The following is a 26,487-nucleotide window of genomic DNA, read 5'->3' as shown; positions in this document are numbered from 1 at the left end:
ACTCCACAGGGACAGAAGCTCCTGCTGTCAGGACCCTCCCAGACCTCCCCATGTAGCTCTTGGTCTGGTTGTTCATCTGTCTCCTTTATCATATCCTTTTTTTTTTTTAATGTTAAAGATTTTATTTATTCATTTGACAGAGAGAGAGGGAGCATACACACAAGCAGGGTGAGGGATGGGAGACGAGAGAAGCAGGCTCTCCGAGGAACAGGGAGCTCGATGTGGGGCTTGATCCCAAGGCCCCGGGATCATGACCCAGGCCAAAGGCAGATGCTCAAAAACCAACTGAGCCACCCAGGTGCCCTCCTTTATCATATCCTTAATAAACTAGACAATGTAAATATTTCTGAGTTTTGTGAGCCACTCCAAGAAATTATTTGAACCCAAGGAGGGGTTGTGGGAACCTCATAAACCCCTTTAATTTGTAGTCAAATTGGACAGAAGTTGAGGGTAACCTGGGGACCTACTAATTGCAATTGGCATCTGAAGTAGGGTGGGAGCAGTCTTGGGGTTGAGCCCTTAACCTGTGGAATTCGATGCTATTTTCAGGTAGATAGTGTTAGAATTAGCTAAATTCACCACCCCCAGCTGGTGTTGCAGAGAATTGCTTGTTGTGGCAAAAAAACCCTCATGTAGCTGGTGACCAGAAATGTCAGAAGTGAAGTGTTGTGAGTGTTCTGTATGTGAAGAGTAAAGGAGACGCAGAAGAAAGACACAGGATATGGGCAGCCTTGGTGGCTCAGCAGTTTAGTGCTGTCTTCGGCCTGGGGTATGATCCTGGAGACCTGGGATCGAGTCCCATGTCAGGTTCCCTGCATGGAGCTTGCTTCTCCCTCTACTTGTGTCTCTGCCTCTCTCTTTGTGTGTGTCTGTCATGAATAAATAAATAAAATCTATATATATATATAAAAGACACGGGAGGAGGAAAGAACTGGGTTTTTCCTTATACAACAAAGGGGCAAAACTGACGTTTGGATTGGAGATCTCAAAAAATAAGACGAGTTTGGGAAAGTTAAGTTTGTTGTTTAGAAAACACTGTATTTTTAATTGCACAAGTGATTTGTCAAAACATTCCAGCTGGTCTTAAGGGTTAACGTGCTTCAAATTTACATGCTCCTTACTTGCTGACTTAAGGCCCTTCATCTGTAACTGAACTAATTTACTTTCTTTGAGATTTGTAGGCCACTGGCCTTGGAGAATAAAGGACCACAATGTTCCCAGGCCACTACAGAGGCCAGCAAATATGACGTCCCTTTAGCTTTCTAATTAGCCCAGCAATCTTTTAGCAAAAGGTTTTTCTTCTTTAAGGTCACACAAATGACTTTCTGATTTCCCTTTATGAATCTGTAGAATTTGCCCTCCTTTGCAGAAAGAACTGAGTGCTTACTCTTGCACAACTCCTGGTTACCAACGAACCAAACTACTTCTTCCTTATTTTTTTTTTTAAGATTTATTTATTTGAGGCAGGGGAGGGGCAGAGAGCAAGAGCGAGAGCAAGAGAGAGAGAGAGAGAGAGAGAGAAAGAAAGAGAAGCTCAAGCAGACTCTCCACTGAGCGTGAAGCCTGATGCAAGGCTCCATCTTACAATCCTGAGATCATGACCTGAGTCAAAATGAAGAATCGGACACTTAACCTACTGAGCCACCCAGGCACCTGGGAATCAGAACTTCTTGCATAACCTCTGAGTACCACAATAACCCTGTACCTGGCATCATCATGTCTGCTCATAATTAAGAAATGCCACAGACCACTGCACTCCCTTAACTGATTAAACCCCTTTGAAAATCTTGGGCCAGGATAGCCCCAGGTGGCTCAGCGGTTTAGTGCCGCCTTGGGCCCAGGGTGTGATCGTGGAGACCGGAGATCGAGTCCCTTGTCGGGCTCCCTGCATGGAGCCTGCTTCTCCCTCTGCCTGTGTCTCTGCCTCTCTCTCTGTGTGTCTCTCATGAATAAATAAATAAAATCTTAAAAAAAAAAATCTTGGGCCAGGCAGAAGCCTGGGAATTGACTTATTCAGGTGGTTGGGCTCTTGAATAAAGCTCATATTCCTCTCCAGAAAACTCATCTCTTGAGTATTGGCCTTTTGAGTGATGGGCAGCCAAACTTAGGTTTCAGTAATAATATACGTTTTGCATATAAAACCCAGAACATACAAACAAGCAAAGAAAAAAGTAAAAATCACCTGAATCACACCATACAAAAGATAGAGGTTAAATATTGTGGCATAAAGACTTGCTAACTTTCTTTAGTAGTATATATTCTTAGAAACAGCAGGCCTCAAAGGAGTCAGTTTTGTTAAACCTCACCAAGCCTCAACACCTAATCTAATTGGACTTCTAGTCTCTCTGAGCAGAATTTTAAACCAATTTGTCTGGAATTTCCAGATCTGCATCAATGAGGTAATACGCATGATAAGACCCCCTGCCTTCATCTAAGGGAAGGTAACCTTACCTGAAATAATCCACTTTTCATTGTTCCACTCTCTTTCTGCCAATAAGAAACCTGCCATTTTGGGGATGCCTGGGTGGCTCAGCAGTTCTGTGCCTGCCTTTGGCCCAGGGTGTGATCTTGGAATCCCAGGATTGAGTCCCACATCGAGCTCCCTGCAGGGAGCCTGCTCCTCCCTCTGCCTGTGTGTCTCTGCCTCTCTCTCTGTCTCTCACGAATAAATAAATAAAATCTTAAAAAAAAAAAAAGAAACTTGCCATTTTGTATAACTTGGAGTTCCTTGCTACTTGCTAGATAGGATGCTGCCTTATTCAGAAATTGTTGAATAAAGCAAATTAGATATTCAAATATATTCAAATTTTGTTTTTTAACAGTATGGATATATGGATAAATAGGTAGGTATACATATACATAGTATACATGCATAAATGTCCCCCAAATGGGATCCTACTGCAATACTTATTTTGTCTGTTTTTTTCCCACCTAAAGATACATTAAGAATATCACTCCATGTCATTCAATTGTATTTCTGAAGATGGTTATTGATACCTGCTCTTATAGTGAGAACTAAGTAGCAGCACAGGAAAAGTGATGAAATTTAAAATAAGTCAGCCTCCAAAAGATGCCTAGCAGTTACAAGGGAATCTAGAAGACAGATAGCAACAATGTTCTTTATTTGAGGAAATCACAAAATGTTTCAAAAAGAAAAAGATGAGGTCACAGGAAGGACTGGGAGGAGATGCTTGTACAGGATCTCCTGTGGAAAAGATAAATTTACAGCCCTCTTCAAGCTGAGTTTTTACCCCAGCTTTGTGAGCCGAGAAGCACAGTGCATCCCCCTGGTTCAGTGTAGGGTAAGTCCCCAAGCCTATTGAAAACCACTCTCCCTGAAAAGGCAATTTAAGCTCCCAGTGACAAACCAGACCTGCCCTCTTCAACACTGCCCCAGGGGATCTGATTTTATGGCCTTGCCAGCACACACAGCCTGTGTGTCAGTTAGGAAGAGGGCTCCCCCCTGCTGTTACTTCCAGACACTGCAGCCCTAAACTAGGGCACAGATTATGGGAGAATATCGTTTGTTCTCACCTCATACTTCCACACTTCCCCCCGAACCTCCCAAGCTCATACTTTAACTCTTGGTCTGGTAACCAGCAGAGCAGTTCCTTACACAATGGCCTTCTCTGATATGGTGCTGGCTGATTTACTTAAACTTTTATAGAGCATATGCAAAAATAATTTTAATCTCCCCATTCCATCTGTCACCTTGTCCAATTCAAGAACTTCCTGTCTCACCCCACTCCAAGTTCCTCCAAACTGGGCCAGGGCACACAAATTGTCTTACAGGGCTTTGCTCCATACTAATAAATTATTATTCCTATAGCTACCATTTTTTAAAAGATTTTATTTACTTATTCATGAGAGACACAGAGAGGCAGAGACATAGGCAGAGGGAGAAGCAAGCTCCCTGTGGGGAGCTGATGAGGGACTCAATCCCAGTACTTTGGGATCATGACCTGAGCCAAAGGCAGATGCTCAACCACTGAGCCATCCAGGAGTCCCTATAGCTACCATTTTTTAAGTGTTTAGCGCTATACTAGACCCTGTGCTAAGTGCCTTATAAGCATTATTTTACCCTCACAACTCAATGAAGAAGTAGTTTCAATTATTATTCCCATTTTACAGATGAGATTACTGAGACCTGAGAGAGGAACTTGACTCAGCTAATGCCACAGATAATGAGTAAGAAGGAATCAATTCTGTGGGTCAGCTTCCCACAAACATTTCCTGTGCACCCTCTGTGTGAAAGGCAGTATACTATACTCAAGAGAAAAAGGCATATGGAAGTTGTTTCCTTGAAATCCCACCATCCTGGAAAGTTTACAGTTTAGGAAGGAAAATAACCAGTACATTATATACAAATACAAATACAAGACCCTTTCCCGTGAAAGGGTCAAAGTTCTTGTGATTAGAGAGATGGGAGAGACTGGGGAAGAGATGAAATGTGAAACAGGCTTTAATAAGCATTTTGCAGATGTTTGGAGGACAGCATTTAGAGGAAACAGCATGAGTAAAGGTACAGTGAACATTGGCAAGGAACAGCAAATAGCTGAACTTCTAGAAGTAGAGCTTAGGGGAGTTGTGACTGAGAAAGCTGTAACATTACATGACTTCAGAACCTAGCTAAGGAGCTTGGATTGGTTGATGGAGTGCCAGATAGTTTTTGAGGGGCAATGGCAAGTCTGGGGCCACAACTTGAGAAAATTAATGTTGTTGCTACTTGTGTTATAAACTGGCACAGGGAGAGATCAAAGTTAGAGAGCAGTTGGGAGACTACAATAGACCAAGATTTCTTGGTCTCAGCACGAGTGACATTTTGGGTCAGATAGTTGGGGGGGGGCAGGCAGGGTGTCCCAGCACTGTGTTTAACAGCATCTCTGGCCTCTACCCAGTGCATATTATAACATTCCACCCCCACCCCCAGTGTTTCCTGGGAGGCAAAATTGCCCCAGTTGAGGATCATTGTAATAGACCATATTACAGTCAGAAATTTTATTTATTTTTTAAAGATTTTATTTATTTATGACACACACACACACACACACACACACACACACACACACACACAGAGGCAGAGGGAGAAGCAGGCTCCATGCAGGAAGCCTGACGTGGGACTCGATCCTGGGACTTCAGGATCACGCCCTGGGCTGAAGGCGGCACTAAACTGCTGAGCCACCCACAGTCAGAAATTTTAAAGGGGGAATGTGACACAAGGGCAGGGGTAAAACCTAAAAGCTACGGCAAGTTTTTTGTTTTTTTTTTTAAGATTTCATTTCTTTAATAGAGAGTGAGCGAGCAAGCAGGGGGAGAGGGAGGAGGAGAGCCAGACATGGAGCTTGACATAGAGCTTGAGCAGAAATCAGATATGAAACCAACTGAGCCACCCAGGCATCCCAGCTTTGGCAAGTGTTTGGATAGAAGTGTGACTGAAGAGGATTGAAGGATCAAACAGAACCACTGAAAAGGCCCTATAAGCCATGTAGTCTAACCTACTAATTGCTTGCAACACTGTAAACTCTTCAGAAAGACAACTTGGCAACCTCCCCCTTTTATTTTTTAAAGATTTTATTTATTTATTCATGAGAGAGAGAGGGGCAGAGACATAGGGAGAGGGAGAAGCAGCTTCCCTGCAGGGCACCCGATGGCAGATTCAATCCTAGGACCCTGGGATCACAACCTGAGCCTAAGGCAGACGCTCAACCACTGAACCACCCAGGCGTCCCTTAGCAAACTACCCCCCTTTTTTAAAAGACTTATTTATTTAAGGTTTTTTAAAGATTTTATTTATTTATTGTTATCATTTCTTTTTACAGATTTTATTTCCTTGGCAAATCCTTTTTCCTTTTGAAAGAAGTTTGGTAAAACCTATTAACAATCACAGACACTATCTTGCCCTTATACCCAGCAATTCTATTCCTGGAAATTTATCTCAAATGATTCATATGAAGACATGTAATCTTTATGTACAAAGCAACAATGTTTACATGGAATAGTGACTGCTCTATTGTCAACAATTACACCTTTATGTCTACCACATTTAATAGTGCCTGTTAAATGAGAGCCTCAGATCTAAGAGGTCAGCTTAAGATTCAGAGAAGGTGTGATCCAAGATTCTGAGAGAAGTCATTGCTAATGAAACAAAATCCCAGATGGTAGCTCTGCTGCCGCCGAAGCCACCGCCACTGCCACCCGCGCTGCAACCATGCCACCCTACACCATCATCTACTTCCCTGTTCGAGGGCGCTGTGAGGCCATGCGCATGCTGCTGGCTGACCAGGGCCAGACCAGAGCTGGAAGGAGGAGGTGGTGACCATGGAGACCTGGATGAAGGGCTCACTCAAGGCCTCCTGTCTGTATGGGCAGCTCCCCAAGTTCCAGGACGGAGACCTCACCCTGTACCAGTCCAATGCCATCCTGCGACACCTGGGCCGCTCCCTTGGGCTCTACGGGAAGGACCAGCAGGAGGCGGCCTTGCTGGATGTAGTGAACGATGGTGTGGAGGATCTCCGCTGCAAATATGCCCTCCTCATCTACACTAACTATGAGGCAGGAAAGGAGTAGTATGTGAAGGCACTACCAGGTTACCTGAAGCCTTTTGAAATGCTGTTGTCCCAGGATGAGGGGGGCCAGGCCTTCATCGTGGGCAACCAGATCTCCTTCGCCGACTACAACCTGCTGGACTTGCTGCTGATTCACCGGGTCCTGGCCCCCAGCTGCCTGGACTCCTTCCCCCTGCTCTCGGCCTATGTGGTGCGCCTCAGCGCCAGACCCAAGCTCAAGGCATTCCTGTCGTCCCCTGAGCACGTGAACCGTCCCATCAATGGCAACGGGAAGCAGTGAGAGCTTGTGGAACCCTGGGCGGGAAGCTGGGGGGGCTGCCTGACTTCCTTTCTCCCTGACCAATAAAATTTTCAAGTGAGAAAAAAAAAAATCCCAGATGGGGTTGAAAGGACAGATGTCAAGAATCAAAGTAGAAAAGCTCTTCTTTCCCATATCATAGGGCAATGACTGAGATTTTTGCCTATCCTTGCATTCTTCATTTTTTTTAAAGATTTATTTATTTATTTATTTATTTATTTATTTTTAATTTATTTATGATAGACATAGAGAGAGAGAGAGGCAGAGACACAGGCAGAGGGAGAAGCAGGCTCCATGCCGGGAGCCCGACGTGGGACTCGATACCCGGACTCCAGGATCGCGCCCTGAGCCAAAGGCAAGCGCTAAACCGCTGAGCCACCCAGGGATCCCCGCATTCTTCATTTTTTTAAGGTAGTTTCCACCCCGAACGTGGGGCTTGAACTCACAACCCTGAGATCAAGGATTACACGCTCTGCTCTACCCACTGAGCCAGCCAGACGCACCTCCCCCATGACTGAAATTTTTGTATTGGTCAAAGGAAGGAAGGAAATTGGGGAGTCAATTACTGACGTCATCTGCTGAGAAAGAAGACCCGGTGCACCCGAGGTTTGAACTTTGCCTGAGGAATCTCGGGCTTTGCCCAAGAACATTCCTTGAAAATACGAATTGTGCGTTGTCCCGTGCAAAGTTGCTGGGAAATACGCTGTTCAGAAAGGAGGACATCCTAGGGAACACTCCAATAAATAGAGATTAAAGGAGGAAAGAAGAATTAAATAGCTTTCTTTCTCCCAAAGTCCCCAGCAACTTGGTTTTTAAGCTGCTCCGCAAACGCGGAACCCTTGCAGATCCGCCCTGGACAGACACCGTTACCGCGGAGAGAAGCCGCGCACCGCCAGCAGGGCGAGGGGGAGGAGCCGGGGGTGGGCGTGGCCAAGCCGCAGGCGGCCGGAGGCCGCGCCCCTTTCCCAGAGTGCCCCGCAGCCGCTCCCCGCGAGATCCATTTCTAGCCTGCCCCGCCGGCCTCCACGACCGGTCCCGCCATGGACGGGCTCCGGGCGAGCGGGGGGCTCCTGAGGCGCGGACGGTTGAGACGCCGGCGCCAGCCGCAGCCGCACAGCGGGTCGGTCCTCGCCCTGCCCCTGAGGCACAGGAAGATCCGAAGGCAGCTGAGGAGAAGCGTGGCGTCCCGCATGGCCGCACTGAGGGCCCAGAGGCTGCCGAGCGAGGACTCGGAGGACTCGAGGGTGGAGTCGACGGTCGAGGATGCGGGGGACCCGCTGCCTGGTGGGGCGGCGGCCATCCCCGACGCGGCCCGGCGAGAGCCGTACGGCCACCTGGGGCCTGCAGAGCTGCTGGAGGCCTCGCCCGCGGCCCGCTCCCTGCAGACCCCCCGCGCCTTGGTGGAGGCGCAGACGCCGCCCGCCCGCCTGGTGGAGGGCCCGACCCCGCCGGCCCGCCTGGTGGAGGCGCCCGCCCTGTCCGCGCGTCTGGTGCCGGCTTCCGCGCCGCCCGCGCGCCTGCTGGAGGTGCCCGCGGCGCCGCCCCGCGTGGTGGAAGCCTCGGCCCTGCTGTGCAATGCCCAGCACCTGGCGGCCGCCCCGCCGTCCGCGGCCCCCGCCACGCTGTCGGGGCCGCAGGTGGACGGCACGGGCGGGGAGCTGGCCTGGGACTCCCCGCTGCAGCGCGTCCTGGCCGAGCTGAACCGCATCCCCAGCAGCCGGCGGCGGGCAGCGCGCCTCTTCGAGTGGCTCATCTCGCCCATGCCGCCGGACCATTTCTACCGGCGCCTGTGGGAGCGGGAGGCGGTGCTCGTGCGGCGGCAGGACCACGCCTACTACCAGGGGCTTTTCTCCACCGCGGACCTGGACTCCATGCTGCGCCACGAGGAGGTGCAGTTCGGGCAGCACTTGGACGCCGCTCGCTACATCAACGGGCGGCGCGAGACCCTGAACCCACCCGGCCGCGCGCTCCCCGCCGCCGCTTGGTCCTTGTACCAGGCCGGCTGCTCCCTGCGCCTTCTCTGTCCGCAGGCTTTTTCGACCACCGTGTGGCAGTTTCTGGCTGTGCTCCAGGAGCAGTTTGGGAGCATGGCGGGCTCCAACATTTACCTCACGCCCCCCAACTCGCAGGGCTTTGCTCCCCACTACGACGACATCGAGGCTTTTGTGCTGCAGCTGGAAGGTCGGAAACTCTGGCGTGTGTACCGACCCCGGGTCCCGACTGAGGAGCTGGCTCTGACATCCAGTCCCAACTTCAGCCAGGACGACCTTGGTGAGCCTGTGCTGCAGACTATGCTGGAACCTGGAGATTTGCTCTATTTTCCCCGGGGCTTCATTCACCAAGCCGAATGCCAGGATGGTGTGCACTCTCTGCACCTCACCTTATCCACGTACCAGCGCAATACCTGGGGCGACTTCCTGGAGGCCGTACTGCCTCTGGCAGTGCAGGCTGCAATGGAAGAAAACGTGGAGTTCCGAAGGGGTCTCCCCCGAGACTTCATGGATTACATGGGAGCCCAGCATTCGGATTCTAAGGATCCACGAAGAACGGCTTTTATGGAGAAGGTGCGAGTCCTGGTTGCCCGCTTGGGACACTTTGCCCCTGTCGATGCTGTGGCTGACCAGCGAGCCAAAGACTTCATCCACGACTCTCTGCCCCCTGTGTTGACTGATAGGGAGAAGGCACTAAGTGTTTATGGGCTCCCAATTCGCTGGGAGGCTGGAGAACCTGTAAACGTTGGGGCCCAGTTAACCACAGAAACAGAAGTGCACATGCTCCAGGATGGGATAGCTCGGCTGGTGGGTGAGGGAGGCCATTTGTTTCTCTATTATACAGTGGAGAACTCCCGTGTTTATCATCTGGAAGAACCCAAGTGCTTGGAGATATACCCTCAGCAAGCTGATGCCATGGAACTCTTGCTCCGCTCCTACCCAGAGTTTGTGAGAGTAGGGGACTTGCCCTGTGACACAGTGGAGGACCAGCTTTCCTTGGCAACCATGTTATATGACAAGGGGCTGCTGCTCACCAAGATGCCTCTAACCTGAACTAGTTTCTTGTTATTTGCTGGGTGCAAGACCGTGATTCTCTCTTACCACCTTTACCACCTTTTTGGGGAGGGATTGTGGGGGGGGACTCGTTCTTACCTTGATAAACATTTACCTTTATGACTGGTCACATTTACCTTTATGACTGTTTTAATGTCACAAGTTTCAGACGGTTTTCTAGGAATCACCACTTCATCTAGGTACAAAAGTAAAAGCAGAAGTTGGAGGTGGAAAAAGCAGTTATTTCTTTGATCCCTGATCATTTCAGAGCACCAGCTTCATCATCACCCTCAGGCTTCTGTGTACTGTATAGCACTTGCTGTGTCATTCTGCTTGAGACATTAGAAGTTTTTATTTAGAGTTTGCATCCTTCCTTTGAGTTCTCTTTCCTCAGTTGGGGGGGAGGGTTGGGGTCAGTATCCTGTTTGTTACCGTTTGTATGAATGTTAGAAAAGTTATTAAAGTGCCAAATAATGTTTCTCTTTTTAAAGGCTAGATTATTATGTGACATAGTTTGAAGGAATTGAGGGGGGGGGAGATAGAGAAAATCTGTAATGGTTGAGGTGAAAGGTAACGGGGTGGTTGTAGGATTGGGGCCAAATTTATAACTTTGGGGGTAATTTCTTTTAGTCATGCTACTTGAACTCCAAACAGCACAATCCTATTGGAAAAGTTAAGAGTATATTATGTTTTTGCTCAGTGTTTGGCTTGCATCGGTGGCTGGCATTGCTCCCAAAGGGGCAGCATGTCACCTGGTTGTGCCTCAGTCAACCAACTTGTAGCAAGCTGGCCAAGAAGGAAGGCTGGTGTGCAAGTTACTTTCCACTCTCGTTTTTTTTCTGGCAGTTGGAGGAATCTTCCCCAAACCTGGAAAGTGAATGTTCTCATGGTTGGTGGAAAAGAGCCTGGTGTACCAGAGAGAGAGCAGTGGACTTGGAACCAGAAGACCTAGGTTTGGGGTGGTGGCTGGTAGGCAGCTGAATGATCTGAGGCTGCTGCTACGCCTGGGCACACAGATTTTGTAAGTATATTTTGGTATAGCTTGATGTCTGCACTTCATTTAGGGTTGTGTCTGGAACTTTAAGATCCTATCACCATAACTGACAGGTGTAGTTATATAAGGTTTAGAAGTTTATGAAGTTTTTTGAAATTGCGAAAGCATGGATGTACATCAAGTGATAGCTCTCTCTCCAGCCCCACTTTCCAGAGGTAACTGCTATTAAAAGTTAAACTTACAAGGCTTTGTTTGGATGCTTAAACTTAACAGTAGTTTTTGTTTTGGTTCATACTCTTGTTTTCCTAACCCCATTTTTTGACCTCTTTCTTTTTTTTTTTTTTTTTTTTTAAGATTTTATTTATTTATTCATGAGAGACACACAGAGAGAGACAGAGACAGAGGGAGAAGCAGGCTCCGTGCAGGAAGCCTGATGTGGGACTTGATCCCGGAACTCTACAATCACGCCCTGGGCCAAAGGCAGGTGCTTCAACCGCTGAGCCACCCAGGCATCCCGACCTTTGACTTTCAAATCCATTCAATTAGAACTACCTCGTCTTTTTTTCTTTTTTTAAAGGGACAAAATAGCACATAAAGCAATCCAGGGAGCAGGCAGGAAAAAACATAAAAGGACTGAGAGGATGGTAGCCAAAAAGGAAAGGTAGCAGCCTTTCCTGACTCATCCTACAGGGCTAGAAACTAAACTCCCCAAATGTCCAGATCCCAGAAAAGGCTTGTTAAAGGAGTCAGGGCATACGACTCACCCCTAGGAAACCTACCCTGAAAAGTTTCTTGTAGTAAAGTACAGAGTTTCAGTGGTTTTTGCCCCTCTTTGGGTTGCAAGTAAACACGTTTTGCTTCCTCCTTCACTTTTCCTATGACCCTCTCCATCTTGAATATTTTCTGTGTCAGCAAGTCCTTTTGGCTTAGTGTTTGAATCTAGATCAGAAAAAGATACTGAAAAAAAAACCTGCATTAGGCTGCAAATCATCAAAAACCATGAACAATGCATTGTGCCTGTTGGTGTTAGGTGGTACAATGCCTCAGCGCATTCTTCTGATGTTGGTTGAACATTTTTTATAACTTCATGAAACACCTACTTCAGCTTTTTGGGCATGATGAAAGGAATCTGCTAAGAAATGCTTGCTTGGTGTGAAGCTGGTTTTGTGAAAATAATCTAAAGTCCTTTCCCTCTATTTCTTAATCTCATTTAGCAACTTTGAAAAATTAGTTGAACTACCTGTTCAACTAGAGCATTCCTTTGGTAAAAGCCCAGGTTAGAGATTAAGGAAAGTTAAAAAGAAGAAAAACAAGGGAGCTAACTCCAGGTACTCATTCCTTCTCTAGGTCTACTTGTAAAAAAGAATAACTTGGATTTAGTAGATGGTGGGGAGAAAGTGGGAAGGGAAAGAAAAATAAGTATTTCAGGAACAACCCATTTTGAAGGTTACTTATAGGATTGACAGGACTATTATTTTTATTTTGTCTTTTTACCAGAATTTTATAATCTGATCTTGCATGAATGTTTTGTATCTTCAGAAAATATGGTACCTTTGTGGTTGTAGAAAGTATTTCTGTGATGGAGAAAAGGTTCTGAATAACTCTTGAGAGCCCTGAATTTTCTCTTAAAAACACAGCTTGCACTTACCCTGTTCTTGATCTCCTGAAGCATTTCTTGGTTTCCTTCATTTTCTAAGTTGAGTATTTTCATTGCCTGGTCAATTTCCCTGAAAGATAAGAGAAACTTCTTAGATCGTTCTTACCCGTTTTTTTTTTTTTCTTACCCGTTTTTAAAATTTTTTTTTAAATTTAGAGAGTTGGGAGTGGGAAGGGCAGAGGGACAGGGAGAGAGAATCCTAAGCAGACTCCTGCCCAGCAGGAGCCTGACCCAGGCTTAATCTCATGACCCTGGGATCATGACCTAAGCTGAAATCAAGAATCAGATGCTTAACCGACTGAGCTACGCAGGTGCCCCAGACCATTCTTATTCCCCCCCCACCCCCCACCCCCCAAAAAAAGGTAGGGGCACCCGGTGGCTCAGGAGTTGAGTGTCTGCCTTCGGCTCAGGTCGTGATCCCGGTGTCCTGGGATCGAGTCCCATATCAGGAACTCTTCCTCTGTCTATGTCTCTGCCTCTCTCTCTCTCTGTGTCTCTCATGAATAAATAAATAAAATCTTTAAACAACAACAACAACAAAAAAAGCCTAAGAGTGGAAAATATAGGGGTAGGAATCAGACAAAAATCCTAAATTCTATCCTGTGGTTTTGCTGAGACTTATCTGCAAAAATGTTATGATGCTTAGCTTGTAATAGTTAAGATGATATGTTTGAAGATACTAACGGTACCATTTCTTGAACACTTATGGTGGATACTAAACATGTCATCTCTTTAATCATTACCACGGACCCATAAGGCAGACTATTATCTTTTTTTTTTTTTTTTTGGCGGACTATTATCTGCATTTGATACATGAAATAATGATCTCAGAAAGTTTGAGTAACTTAACTCATGTTCACATAGCTAGTGTATGCCTGAGATGGGATTCAAACTCTCTCAACTGTTTTTGTTTTTTTTTTTAAGATTTTATTTATTCATGAGAGACACAGGCAGAAGGAGAAGCAGGCTTCCTGTGGGGAGCCTGATGCAGGACTCGATACCAGGATCCTGGGATCACGGCCTGAGCCAAAGGCAGACACTCAACCACGGAGCCACCCAGGCACCCCGATCTTTTTTATTCTAAAGCCTGTCATCACAATAGGCAGTTGATAAATATTAGGTGAATAAATATGTAAAACCACCTGGGATAGAGAACAGGTATGTGAACTGCATGACCTGACTTGCCATCTAATTTAGGCCAGTTTTTCTGTTACCCACTCCGGTAGGTATGTGAATGGCACAGGTGAGCCTGTGCTTTTATAGCCATTAGGCATCCTGGAAAGGCAGGGATATATCCTGTTAACAAGGCTAGGAGAGTTAGCAGTACAAGAAGTCGTTGCAGGAATCAGGTTTAGAGCTTACTTTAGAACAGCCTCGTGATTCTCTAGGAGCAGCACATCTAGGAAGGTGTCCCTGACCCGATCCCCTTGAAGATTGAGGGCTAGGATGCTACGGCAAGCTTCTAGTCGTACACCTGGTGACTTTTCATAATGGATAGCCCAGAGCAGGAGGTCTGTCAGCTGGGGACTCACTTGGCCAATCTGACCCAAAGCTGCAGAGATTAGAAGGTAGCATGTTCTGTTGTCACTTAAGATAGAGTTGGCTATATCCTAACATCCAGAAATGGCCTTATTAATAAATAATAGTAATGTAGACAGCTGCCTGCTAAATTAAGTATTGCAAATATTAAACTATTTTGTTGATACCTTCTCTTTTGTATGACAATTATCATTAGAATTTTAGGGATATGTTAGAGTAGGACATTATCTCCAAAGGATTCCTGTGGGAATGAAGAGGGAGGATCCATCCTATTCTTGCCCAGTAGAATGTGAGAATACATTAATTTTCTTAAGTATCTAGGGATGAAATATAGGACAGCTAACTCAGAAGACCAGCCTACGCAGGAAAAGATAGTGGGGAAAGGAGACACAGATACTTAACAGGTTTACCTAAGGCAAAGATGGTAAATAAGAGAAGCAATGCCAAAAGTATTTAAAAAGAAACTCTAGGAAAGTTGCAGGTTTTTAAGTCTGCAGCAGTCTTGAATCTGGTCTTTTCCAGAGTAAAAGTATCCAATACACTTCAGAGCAAGTGTTTCTAATAGCAGATCCCTCCTTAGAACTTAATACTAATTCTGTTGGCAGGGATTGTCTTGTCAGCCCTTAACAAACTTGCCTTAAGTTTGATGCAAACCTAGAGTCTGGATCCTTAACAGAAAATTAAAAAGAAGACCATAATCTTCAATTTCTTAGGCAAGAACTTCTGTATCATCCCTTTCCCTATACTCTACCCCCTTCCTAGAGAAAGTCTGGGGATTTATATTAACATATGGAAAGGTGTTTGAGGTGAAGAGCTGGGGCCACTCCTGTCCTACCTTGAATGGCAGATGCCTTGATTTTCCAATAAGGATCCCTCTGTATCAGATTCAAAAGGCATTCAAGGACCTGGAATGAATAAAAGAGCAGTGTTGAGAGGATCAGAGTAAGAATGAACCAGACAGGGACACCTGGGTGGCTCAGCAGTTAAGCGTCTTGCTTTCGGCCCAGGGCATGATCCTGGAGACCTGGGATCAAGTCCCGCATCGGGCTTCCTGCATGGAGCCTGCTTCTCCCTCTGCCTATGTCTCTGCCCCCCACCCCCCTCTCTGTCTCTCATGAATAAATAAATAAATAAAAGTCTTAAAAAAAGAAAAAAAGAATGAGCCAGACAAGGACTTTTTTTTTTTTTTTTTTTTTTTTAAGATTTTGTTTATTTATTCGTGAGAGACAGAGAGGGAGAGACACAGGCAGAGGGAGAAGCAGGCTCCATGCAGGGAGCCTGATGTAGGACTCGATCCCGGGTCTCCAGGATCACCCTCTGGGCTGAAGGTGGTGCTAAACTGCTGAGCTACCCGGGCTGCCCCACAGGGACCCCTCTTATCTCTAAAATGTGCTCTTACTGAAAAATGGGCTTCTATCAATTCTAGTGACAGCTGAGCTGGAAGCTGAAGTACTAGCCTGTACACATAGTGTATTAGCTGAATTATCTCCTATCTAGATTGATTTTCCTCAGCCCACAGTTCTCTGGTCATACAGGCTTCTTTAGAACACCTCCAATCAGGTTTTTCTCTAATAACTGGGGATTATAACTCCATTCACTGGAGTTGATCCTAAAGCCCGTAACTGAGATGAGAACGGGATTCAAGGATATGCTCTAGAGTTCAGTTTGGGCTGCCTGGGAGAGCTCAGTGTGGTCCTAACTGACTGATTGATGTGGCCTATATACCCCCTCACCTTCCAGATCTTTCATTCTGTGGAAACACAGAATGGTGAGTGTAGTATACACAACAAGGGAAGCTCAGGGTAATGCCCTCTTCAGGTTAATCAGGTAAGATGGGAATGTGTTTCTTTGACTTACCCTATTATCACGGATCTGTAGGGCACCTGCTGCTAAACAGGCTGCCCGGCGAACTGCCATGAAGTCATCAGAGAAGCAGTTGAGGAAGCTGGGGAGAAGCCTGGCAGTCATGAGCTTGAGCCCACCAATCAGGGAGAGAGCTTCCACACGTTCCCGGAAATTTCCTTGACTCAGTTTGACTCTGTAAGGCACAGTGTTTTTTATTTTCCCTCTTTAAACTTTTGGCATTCCCACCACAACCACTGTGCCCTCAAAATAAAATCCAACCTCTGTAGGCTCTGCATTATCCATTCCCACCATTTGCTAGTCAGCCATGTGCCCATAAGTTTTAAGTTTCACTGGACAGAGATTTCAACTGTCTTTCTTACTTCAACCCCTATTACTAGCATATGCTGGGCACTAAACTATATTGAATGACTAAATAAAGGAAACTTTAATGTACTTCTTCCTATAGTCAAGTCCTCTTCACTGCCCTCACATGTGCCATCCTTGTTTTTGTATTTGGCTCCCAGCCTGGAATATCTTTCCTTCTCTCTGCCTATATAGTCTAATCCATCCTCCATGAATGTTGACCTTACTAATTACTAAGCATTCGTGTGTCTTGCCTATATAATCAGAATCATGTCATACTTTTGAACTCTGAAACATTCAAAGCAGTACTTAATGCCTAGTGGGCACTCTGATTCTTTCCTTAGCCACATTGTTAGTGTCTGTAGGGACTGATAATTTTTTATTTTAAAAATAATCCTGCAGTGGGACCCAGTACAATGCTGAGCATGCAAAGTTCAACAGATGCCAGCTGACTGGATCCCAGGCTCCCTGAATACTTAAGAATAGAAAAGTTTCAGGGCACATGGGTGGCTCAGCTGGTTAGGTGTCTGCCTTTGGCTCAGGACATGATCCTGGGATTGAGCCCCAGTTGGGCTCCCTGCTCAGTGGGGAGCCTGCTTCTCCCTCTCCCTCTGCCCCTAACCCCCCACTCATGTATGCTCGCTCTTTCAAATAAAATCTTTTAAAAATATGTGAAAAAGAATGAAGAAGTTTCACTGAGTTCATGTTTACTAGGTCCTACCTGATGGTGTTATGCACCTCTTTCCCAAGGCTCATTTGCCCCAGAGCTTGGGCAGCTGCATGTCTCACTTCCTTCTTCCAGTCACTCAGCATTAGTTGGATTAACTTATGTTTCATATCCTATAAATAAGTATAATAATTAGCTGCCACTTACTGAATGTAAATTTTGTGCTTGGTACTGTGCCAGGTGTTCTTACCCATCACTTAGTCCTCCTAAACAATCCAATGAGGCAGATTACCATTTACAGATGACAAAATGGAGGCATAGGTTTACTTGCCCAAAGTTAACCTGTTGAATGCTAGAGCCAGGACTCAGACCCTGTCTGTTTTCTAAGCTTATGCTTTAAGCTGCTATACTCTGTTGGGACCAACATAATCTGCACTTGAGGGCCTTAAAATTTTATGGTCCCACACTAAGGGTGATGCCCATCCCCTTTGCCTGGGTTTAGTGCTAAAAGTCCTATGTCCTGGACGAACCAGGACAGTTGGCCTATATATTAGTACTTCATTCAGAAGGGAAGAGACCAAGATTACTTCAGTTGTAGTTCATGATTGTGGTAAATGTGCCCAAGCTATTCTCCCTGCCTGAAACCTCTCTTTTCCCCCCTTACCTGGTACCTAATGTTTCCGTACTCTTTGAGGATTTTGTTCCCGAAAGCATCTCTGTGAATTCTCTTCTGTCCTCTGTAAGCGTAGGAAATCCCCATGATGCTTTACAGTTGCCTCTGTTATAGCTAGTATAACGTTTACCAAGAAAAGACCTAGTATTTTTGCATCCCCAATGCTGGCATAGTGCCTAGCATGTAGGATGTGGTCAGAAACTGCTTACTGAATGAGTGAAGGACTGATAGACATGGTGTCTTTCTTCATTCCAGCTACCTGACGTAAAGTTCTCATTTTTGCCAGGTCAGCCCCCTGCCTGCTCTGCATGTCTTTTTACTTTCAGTTGGCCGTCCTGAGTGACAAGTGCTAAGGAGGTGAATGTGCAAATGAATCAGATACTGTTAAAATGCAGATTCTGACTGAGCCTGAGGTGAGATTTCTCCCCTTCTCACAAGCTACCAGGTAATGCCTATGCTGCTGGTCAGGACTTCAGAGGAAGGGTCTGTGGCAGCTGGGGCAGAATCAACTCAGACTAAAACATCTTCAGGTGAATATACTGAATGATCAGATTTTGTCCTTTCCACTAAAAATGGGAGGATCCAAAGGTGGAGGGTGTTAACTTCTCATGGGAATGGCAGTGTTCTGGGCCATTTTGGAGGTAGTGTTAAAAGAAAATGATACGGTGGCACAGAGGAAGAAGGGGAAACCCCCATTTGAACAGCTGAAGATGATTAAAAAATAAGAACAAAAAGTAGGGTGGGGTAACTGGGTAATGGGTGTTAAGGAGGGCATGTGATGTAATGAGCACTGGGTGTGATACAAGACTGAGGAATCCCCTCTATCTCTGAAACCAAGAATACATTACATGTTGATTAATTGAATTTGAATAAAAAGAAGAAGCAGATCAAGTGAAAGCCCAAATGATGGTCAAGGTTTCCCCTGCCTGGAAGTCACTCTTCAGCTCCATCTAAGTCTTGCCCAGTTGTTCGACACTCCTTCCCAGAACTCTGATAGGTTTGGCCTACATCCTCTCTCTCTCAAAGATGATTCTCATCTTTGTCTGAAAAGTTTTAAGAGTGTACTGTATGTTTATCTCTTATTCTTTAATCCTTTGTGTTTGTATTGTTATTCGAACCGTGATGTCAATCTTTTTAAAGTAGGGACTGTATTTTATACTTTATGTGCTAAACACTCAAGAATCAACATAGACACTAGTATGGTTGGATTGTTGGATAAGTCAGTGTTTCTCAAACTTATTTGAAGAAGGACCAGTTTTCAAGGATGGGGGAGGAATGTCATTGGGTGGTACTTATACAGTACATTCATGTTAAGGCAATGTCAAAGTACTATAAAAGTTTCTAAATTCTAGGGTTTTCGTTTGTTTGGTTTGGTTTGGTTTTGGGTTTTTTGCTTATTGTGAGTGGGTTACGATTTGTGAACTGCCATCATGCTAAGACGCAGGTGTCTTGAGTCAGAAAGAAATGTTGGCATATGAAGGTAATTCTGGGTTAGGACTAAGAATGTAAAGACGAAGATCTACTTGGTAAGAATGGGATACTAAATAGCAGCAAAAAGTGGAAGGGCTCCCCAGCCTCCTTTTGCTTAGACTTTGTGTCCTGGAAACACTGAAGGCTTACCAAACTGACAGTTCCCCCGATCTGTGAGAGAGCCCGGCAGGCCACAATCCGGTCCTTCCACTGGTAGCTATTTAGCTCCACAGCAAGCATGGTGTGTATCAAGGTCTGAGGAATGGAAAACGTAAGTGGATATTCATGATAACTTTTAGACATGCTGGAGCCTTGAAGAAGCTATATCCTAACATGGCATTCAGCCTAATTGATGTCACAAGTACATGAGAGACCCATTCCTAGCAAAGAAAGAATGGATTTATAAGATAGGGAGTACTCTTCTATCTGAGCCAACTAACTTTGGAATCATAAATCAGGGAACAAAATACAGATTTCATAACCTGAACAGAAAACTCCTGGGGACTTAACTATCTTTACTCCTAAAATGATTTGTATACACCTCATCATTGTGAGTTTCACAGTTTCACATTTCTATTGAAAGTAAACACGCTTGTAGGTCTGTGCAGTTTTCAATGGTAAACTTCTGGCAGAAGCAGATTCTACATATCACAACTTGCATACACAGAAACCATCTGCAACCTACTTTTCTCATCTTTGTCTCAGGTGGCTGGTGTCCCTTTTACCTGTATACACACTTCTATACCTCAGTTCACTCACACATTTCAACACAGAAACTGTGCTTATCATCTTACTCAACCATCTGCATATTTGATTCCTTATGTGAACTGATCTCAGAGACTCCAGTGTTCCCCATAATTTGGTTTCCTTTTCTGGCCCTGTAATGAACATACTGTCTTCCTGCTGAGATGGCTCAGGAGCATACAAGAGTGGCGTTCAGTGTCATCATTCTTCTTATTAAACAGCTGTTGGAGGATCCTCTTAATCACAGGGTATGTGGCAGCACCTTCTAGAGCCAAGCACTGAGCGGCAGCCCAGCTGTCCACGCTATTACCTGTCAGGTGGGGTGAAAAATAGCTATTGTCCTCCTTAAGGTTGGTACCCAAGGCTGTTACCTGCCTGGTACCTCACTTCCCTGTGCCCCCCTCAGTATAGAAGTTAGAGCCTGTATTTAAATGGATCATATAGTCAGTTTTAGATATAGACTGAAAATCTTAACCTGAAATGTCAAATCCTAAAAGGCTCTTGTTGGGTAAGAGCAGTTGACCCTTATGTTCTCTGGGTGAGAGAGCATTGCTCCTTCCCCTAGGGATTTAGAAGGCTGGAGTGGAGGCTTTTTTAAGACAGATGAATTAAGTTATTGATGGTCTGTATGCAGAAGGCCAATCCAGTCAGCCAGTTGTCCCTGTCTGCTCATTTCCCCATTGCCCCAAGGAGGAAGGAGCAAGCAGTCTTTCAGAGAGTGCTCAGGTATCTCGGGACCCTAGCAGCTTTTGTGCTTGTATGCTCCAACAGTGTTTGTAGACAATGCCTGTAAACATGCAAAGATGGAAGCATGATGTATGCCAGTGGTGATTTTTTTAATTTTCAGAAAATATTCTTTAATATTGTTACATCATCTTTTTAATTAAAGATTTTATGTATTTATTTGAGAGAGCATGAGTGGGGGTGGGGTGGGGAGAGGGAGAAGCAGGCTCTCAGCTGAGTAGGGAGCCCTGTGGGGTTCAGTCCCAGGACCCTGGGATAATGACCTGAGCTGAAGGCAGGCGCTTAGCCTATGGAGCCACCCAGGAGTCCCATGTCATCTTTTTAATTAAAAATAAATCTATGGGGCAGCCCCGGTGGCACAGCGGTTTGGCGCCTCCTGCAGCCCAGGGTGTGATCCTGGAGACCTGGGATCGAGTCCCATGTCGGGCTTCCTGCATGGAGCCTGCTTCTCCCTCTGCCTGTGTCCCTGCCTCTCTCTCTCTCTCTCTCTCTGAATAAATAAATAAATCTTAAAATAAATGAATGAATGAATGAATGTATGTGTGGGGCACCTGGCTGACTCAGAAGAGTATGCAGCTCTTGATCTTGTAGCTGTGAGTTTGAGCCCCATATTGGGTGTAGAGATTATGTATATACATATACAAAATTTTTTTTTTTTTTTAAGTAAATTTGTGGGACACAGGGGTGGCTTAGTCAGTTAAGCATCCAGCTCTTGATTTCTTCTCAGGTTATGATCTCAGGGTTGTGAGATCAAGCCCCACATCGGGCTCTACACTGGGTATGGAGCATGCTTAAAATTCTCCCTCTCCCTCTGTCTACCCTCCACCTCTCTTTCACATGCTTACATGTGGTCTCAAATTTGTGGGAAAGGGGGCATGGTGTCTAAGCAAATGCATCCATGAAACACTTAGTTGCCCAGGTACCACTAGGTGGCAGTGTACCTATCTTGTAAAAGTACCTAGGAAGCAATATCTTATTAATTAATTAATTTATTTATTTATTTATTTTTAAAGATTTTATTTATTTATTCATGAGAGACACAGGCAGAGGGAGAAGCAGGCTCCATGCAGGGAGCCTGACATGGGACTCGATCTCCGGTCTCTAGGATCAGGCCCTGGACTGAAGGTGGCGCTAAACCGCTGAGATACCAGGGCTGCCCGGAAGCAATATCTTACAAACATAAACCCAAACCTATGTAGACTTCACAGAGCATAATAATGGAGAAGAAGGGATTAGGAAATACTGATGGTGAGATGTTCTGCCCTTACCCCATATTCCCAGATCAGAAGTGATAGTTACTCACCCTTTGAAACGGCAGTATGCATGATGTCCCGGGCAAGGGGATTATGCGACTGTATGGCATATTGGCATACTGCCGCTGCCATCCGCACATTGGCATTTTTGTCACAAAGAGCAGCCTCCAGGGCGGGCTGTAGAACCTCTGGCAAGTCCTGGATAGATGGGGCTTTCACAGTCTCCTTGCCTACAATCAAAAGAGAAGAGGGTGCTAGCCTGTTTGATTTTCACTGAGACAGTTTCCTTCCCATAGCCACACAGTGGTTGACCTTAGTCTCAGTTGCTGGTGCTTACTGCTACTTAATAAAATTACGATTTAGCTGAGCCCCTGCAATGGGCACTATTTTATGGTTCACTTCTGTGCTGTGTACACCACTTTCCAATCTTTTATCACCTGGCATCTGAAGAGCTGGATTGAAGCCACAGAAGGTTTCCAGCTAGACTGGTGAGCTTCATCATTAGTTTCAGTGATGAAAATCAACCTTTTTACCAAATATATTTTTATATTTTTAATAGCAATTATACTTAGATGGTGCTTTGCCATTTATAGTGTTTTCATATTCATTATCTTAAGTCATCCAGCCCTCATTGAAGTAGGCAAGGCAGGTATTAACTGCCTTGAAATATGTCATTCCAGGAGTCTTTTTAGATTGAAACAGACTCACAAGATTCACAGACCACACAAAGCACCGATCTTCAGAAGGATCTAGGATGCGAGCACAGTTTGCCAACAGGGCAGCATCTAGCGTTCCTTTTGACAAGAGTTCTCAAGGCAATTAGTGTTCCACAGAGCCTTCTGGGGACACATGCTATGTCCCACAGGAATGAGTATGTTGTATAACAAGTCCATAGATCTAGTCCCAGGGCCCACATAGGGCCTGCCTCTTTGAAGTCACTGCATTCCTGGAAGCTCAAGGGACGGCGTCTCTCTCTCTCTTTTTTTTTTTTTTTTTTAAGATTTTATTTATTTATTCATGAGAGACACAAAGAGAGAGAGGCAGAGACTCAGGCAGAGGGAGGAGCAGGTCCCACGCAGGGAGCCCAACATGGGACTCGATCCCAGGTCTCCAGGATCACGCCCTGGGCTGAAGGCAGGCACCAAACCGCTGAGCCACCCAGGGATCCCGGGATGGCATCTCCTTGAGGCATTTCTATTTCCCTACAGTTTTCCCAGTCCAGATGCAATTTAACAGAGTTCATGTTTATCATAAGCATGTTGCCTATAAAGATAGTTCCTGTTCCTGTACTTATCAGGGCAACAGGTAGGCATTTTACTAAAGCTCAAATTCTCAAGTAGAAGGGGAAAGGGTCTGTTCACCTTTTGTCCACAATTATTCTCATTAGAGAGAGAAAGAATTTGAAGCTCAGGCTGACTTCCCAAGTAGTGGCAGAGCTGGATCCTGTGACTAAGTTTTTAGGATTTCTAATCTGCCTATCTTACTGCTGTGACCTGCTATGCCATTTGTTAAGAACAGGCTAGATGGGAATAGGGATATTTTATGGGAATATGTAGAAGTCAAACAAGTATTTCAAGAAATAATGAGTAAGATAGTTTTCTTGGGGAAGGTATGGGGAAGAAACAAGACAAAGACAAGTCAAAATCTAGACACTGAAGAGATGTGAAAGGGAGCACATGGAAGGCATAATTCCGGGGGCAGACAAGAATTCTTTGTATGTGAAGACCTGGGGATAAGATTGTAATATCTACCTACTGTTGCTACCTACTGAAGGTTTTCTCTGTGCCAGGCACCCCAAATACACCATCCATTTGATACTCAGGGGAATAAGCAGTTATAATAAAAAATGTAGGGCAGCCCTGGTCGCGCAGCGGTTTGGCGCCGCCTGCAGCCTGAGGTGTGATCCTGGAGACCCCAGATCAAGTCCCACGTCGGGCTCCCTGCATGGAGCCTGCTTCTCCCTCTGCCTGTGTCTCTGCCTCTCTCTGTCTATGAATAAATAAATAAATAATCTAAAAAAATAAAAATAAATAAATGTATATGGGGGGGGAATAAAAATGTATATGGGGGGAGCACCTGGCTGGCTCAGTCTGGAGAACAAGTGACTCTTGATCTCAGGGTCATGAGTTCAAGCCCCATGTTGGGTGTAGAACTTAATGTAAAAGGAAAAAAAATGTATATGTGTGGAAGTACATAGTGGGGACAATGAACCAAGTCTAGGTGTTGGGGCCAGGAAAATTCAGAGGAGGTGATAGCTGATAACTGAAGTTAATAGAAGTTAATCAGGTAAAGAGAACTGAAGAGTTTTCTAGCAGACGGGGCAGCAGATTTGAAAACTTGTAGCAAAAATACACGTCTCGAACTCAGTAGCTAAGAAATAAATGAAGCTTTAAAAACGTGACAAGTTTGTAGAAGTAAAATTAGTCCCTGCCATTAAGGAGTTTCTTGTCTAATAGGAATGGCATAAAAGTAAATGACAATTAGGATAGAGTGATATAAGGGCAGAATAATATTAGGGTGCTACTGGCAGCAGAGGGGAAAAGCATCAGCCCAGGATTCACATAAAAGGTGGTATCTGAGGGCATTTGAGAAAAAAGTCAGTTGGTTTTATGTCCTTTTAATAGTACTTGGATAGCTTCTATCATTTGGGTCCTGTATCTTGTTAAACTCAGATTACAGCTGTAGATGGGAAATTTTCCTTTTTAACTACTTACTGCTAGTAAAAAAAAAAAAAAAAAAAAAAAAAAGCTATTGACATTTCTAAAGATTATTAGAAAAAAATGGCTAAGTCCTTAAGTTCATTTTGTAAAGCTAGCAAAAACTAAAACTTAACAAAAATAAACTCATTTCACTTAGAAATGTAGTAGAATATTCTAAAATATCAACAAATCAGACTCAGTGGAGTAATAAAAGAGTAATATATCATGATCTATTAGATTCTAAGAAATTAGCAACAAATTCATATCCACAAATTAAAGGGAAAAACTAGAAAATGGCTGATAAAATTCAACACATTTTTATAATAAGTAGAAAAGTCTACATGTACATTGGCTTATATTATATTTCCAAAAGCATCAAGAAAGATGTAAAATGCCAAACTAAACATTGGTTACCCTGGGGAGTGGCATGGGTGGGACTGGGAATTTTAGGAGAAGAGAATTATTCCTTTTTATATTCCTCTGTTGACTGATGAATACATAAAGAGGGAAACAGAATCAGTAGAATCTATTTGGTTACGGGAAGAGGAAAGGTTTGTCTAGGATGACTCAGGGCCCTGACTCAGAAACTAGATGGATTGTGGTGCAGCTACTGATTGAAGTTTGGAGCTTGGGTAGGGGTCTATGGTCAGGGTGATTAGTTAAGTTTGAGTTTCAGGTGTGCTGTCAAAAGAAGGGCTAAACTAGAAGGGAAAAAAGTGTGTGTGTATAGATATATATATATTGTGTACACACTGTATATTTGGTCTTTTACAAATGGGATCTCTCAGGGTGGAACAATGCAAACTTGCTTGAAGCTGCTGGGCAAACGAAAGGTAATGAAATATAGTGCAAAAAGCACTGGACTAGAAGTCAGGAATTTTAATTTCATCTCTATTGTTAATAAGCTGTGTATATTCCGGCTAGTCTCTGGGCCTTGGTTTCCATGTTTGTAAAAAAAATCTTGGATAAGCTCGAAGGTCCACATCAGTTATCATTGTCTATGGCTGTGTAAGTTGCTTATCTTCTCAAGCAGTTAAGTTCAGGATCTCACCTGAGTCCCCCTGGCTGGTGGCATTCCGGGGCTGTTCTAAAGCAGCTGTGGCACATGTGATGATGGCTTGGATCCGAACATCATCATGCATGTCCACCAAGCCCCGCATCAGGCCCTCTATTGTCTCATGATGCCACTCAATGACTTTGCCGCAGGGAGTGAAATGAGAAGAAAACCATCTGATTAGAGTTAGATAGTCTCCTTCCTCCTAGCACAATTCAAGCAGAACATTAGCTCAGAAGAATAAAGGGCCCCAGAGAAATGGGGTCCTTTGGGAAGTTATTTCTCTGAAAATCCATGTACCCTGTTGGTTAGTTCCCAGACACCTCCCCCCTCCCAGTCCTATCTTAGTCTCTCTTTGCTTAAATAACTCTTCATTGTTATCATCTGGAAAATAAAAGGGGTGTGTATGTGTGTGATAAAACAGTGATTAAGAGTAGTTTTTTTTTTTTTAATTTTTATTTATTTATGATAGTCACACACAGAGAGAGAGCGAGAGAGGCAGAGACACAGGCAGAGGGAGAAGCAGGCTCCATGCACCGGGAGCCCGACGTGGGATTCGATCCCAGGTCTCCAGGATCGCGCCCTGGGCCAAAGGCAGGCGCCAAACCACTGCGCCACCCAGGGATCCCTAAGAGTAGTTTGTTGTCAAACTTACTTGGTTTGGAATCACAGTTATTAGCTGTGTGACCTTGGATAAGTTAGTTAACCTCTCTGAGCTTAGTACTGCCCATTTATAAAATAGGAATGGTCTTAGAACCTACCATATTTAGTTAGAGTATTAAATGAGTTAACTAGACAAAGTATTTAACAAAATGGCAAGATAGCAAGGACTCAACTGTTAACAATTGTTATCGTTAGGTTGCCTTTGAGGTCTCTT

General features: G+C 44.8%; 2 protein-coding genes and 1 pseudogene across 5 annotated transcripts in view; 2 read left to right on the top strand and 1 right to left on the bottom strand.

The window, feature by feature from the left end:
• Positions 1-26,487, bottom strand: part of HEATR4 (HEAT repeat containing 4) — an 87,688-nt gene that overhangs the window by 5,834 nt on the left and 55,367 nt on the right. The window contains exons 6-16 of the mRNA XM_055303930.1: positions 25,608-25,751; positions 21,908-22,087; positions 20,010-20,170; positions 19,267-19,371; positions 17,028-17,146; positions 15,956-16,136; positions 14,934-15,003; positions 13,922-14,111; positions 12,551-12,629; positions 11,682-11,841; positions 10,046-10,104 (exon numbers count right to left, since the gene is read on the bottom strand). Of these exons, the coding sequence (XP_055159905.1) occupies positions 10,046-10,104; positions 11,682-11,841; positions 12,551-12,629; positions 13,922-14,111; positions 14,934-15,003; positions 15,956-16,136; positions 17,028-17,146; positions 19,267-19,371; positions 20,010-20,170; positions 21,908-22,087; positions 25,608-25,751 (1,448 nt within the window). The remainder of the gene's footprint in view (positions 1-10,045; positions 10,105-11,681; positions 11,842-12,550; positions 12,630-13,921; positions 14,112-14,933; positions 15,004-15,955; positions 16,137-17,027; positions 17,147-19,266; positions 19,372-20,009; positions 20,171-21,907; positions 22,088-25,607; positions 25,752-26,487) is intronic.
• Positions 5,818-7,720, top strand: LOC129496026 (glutathione S-transferase P-like; annotated as a pseudogene).
• Positions 7,790-26,487, top strand: part of RIOX1 (ribosomal oxygenase 1) — a 28,191-nt gene continuing 9,493 nt past the window's right edge. For 2 of the 4 annotated variants that reach the window (XM_055303924.1, XM_055303923.1), the window contains exon 1: positions 7,790-10,929. In XM_055303924.1, the coding sequence (XP_055159899.1) occupies positions 7,905-9,908 (2,004 nt within the window). In that variant the 5' untranslated portion in view covers positions 7,790-7,904 and the 3' untranslated portion in view covers positions 9,909-10,929. Of the gene's footprint in view, positions 10,930-13,483; positions 13,718-17,932; positions 18,060-26,487 lie in introns of all 4 variants that reach the window. The other 2 variants (XM_055303921.1, XM_055303920.1) reach the window with 2 other exon arrangements.

This window comes from Nyctereutes procyonoides, unplaced genomic scaffold (assembly GCF_905146905.1).
Source record: "Nyctereutes procyonoides isolate TBG_1078 unplaced genomic scaffold, NYPRO_anot_genome, whole genome shotgun sequence".
NCBI lineage: Eukaryota > Metazoa > Chordata > Mammalia > Carnivora > Canidae > Nyctereutes > Nyctereutes procyonoides.
This window is presented reverse-complemented; position numbering and strand designations above follow the sequence as displayed.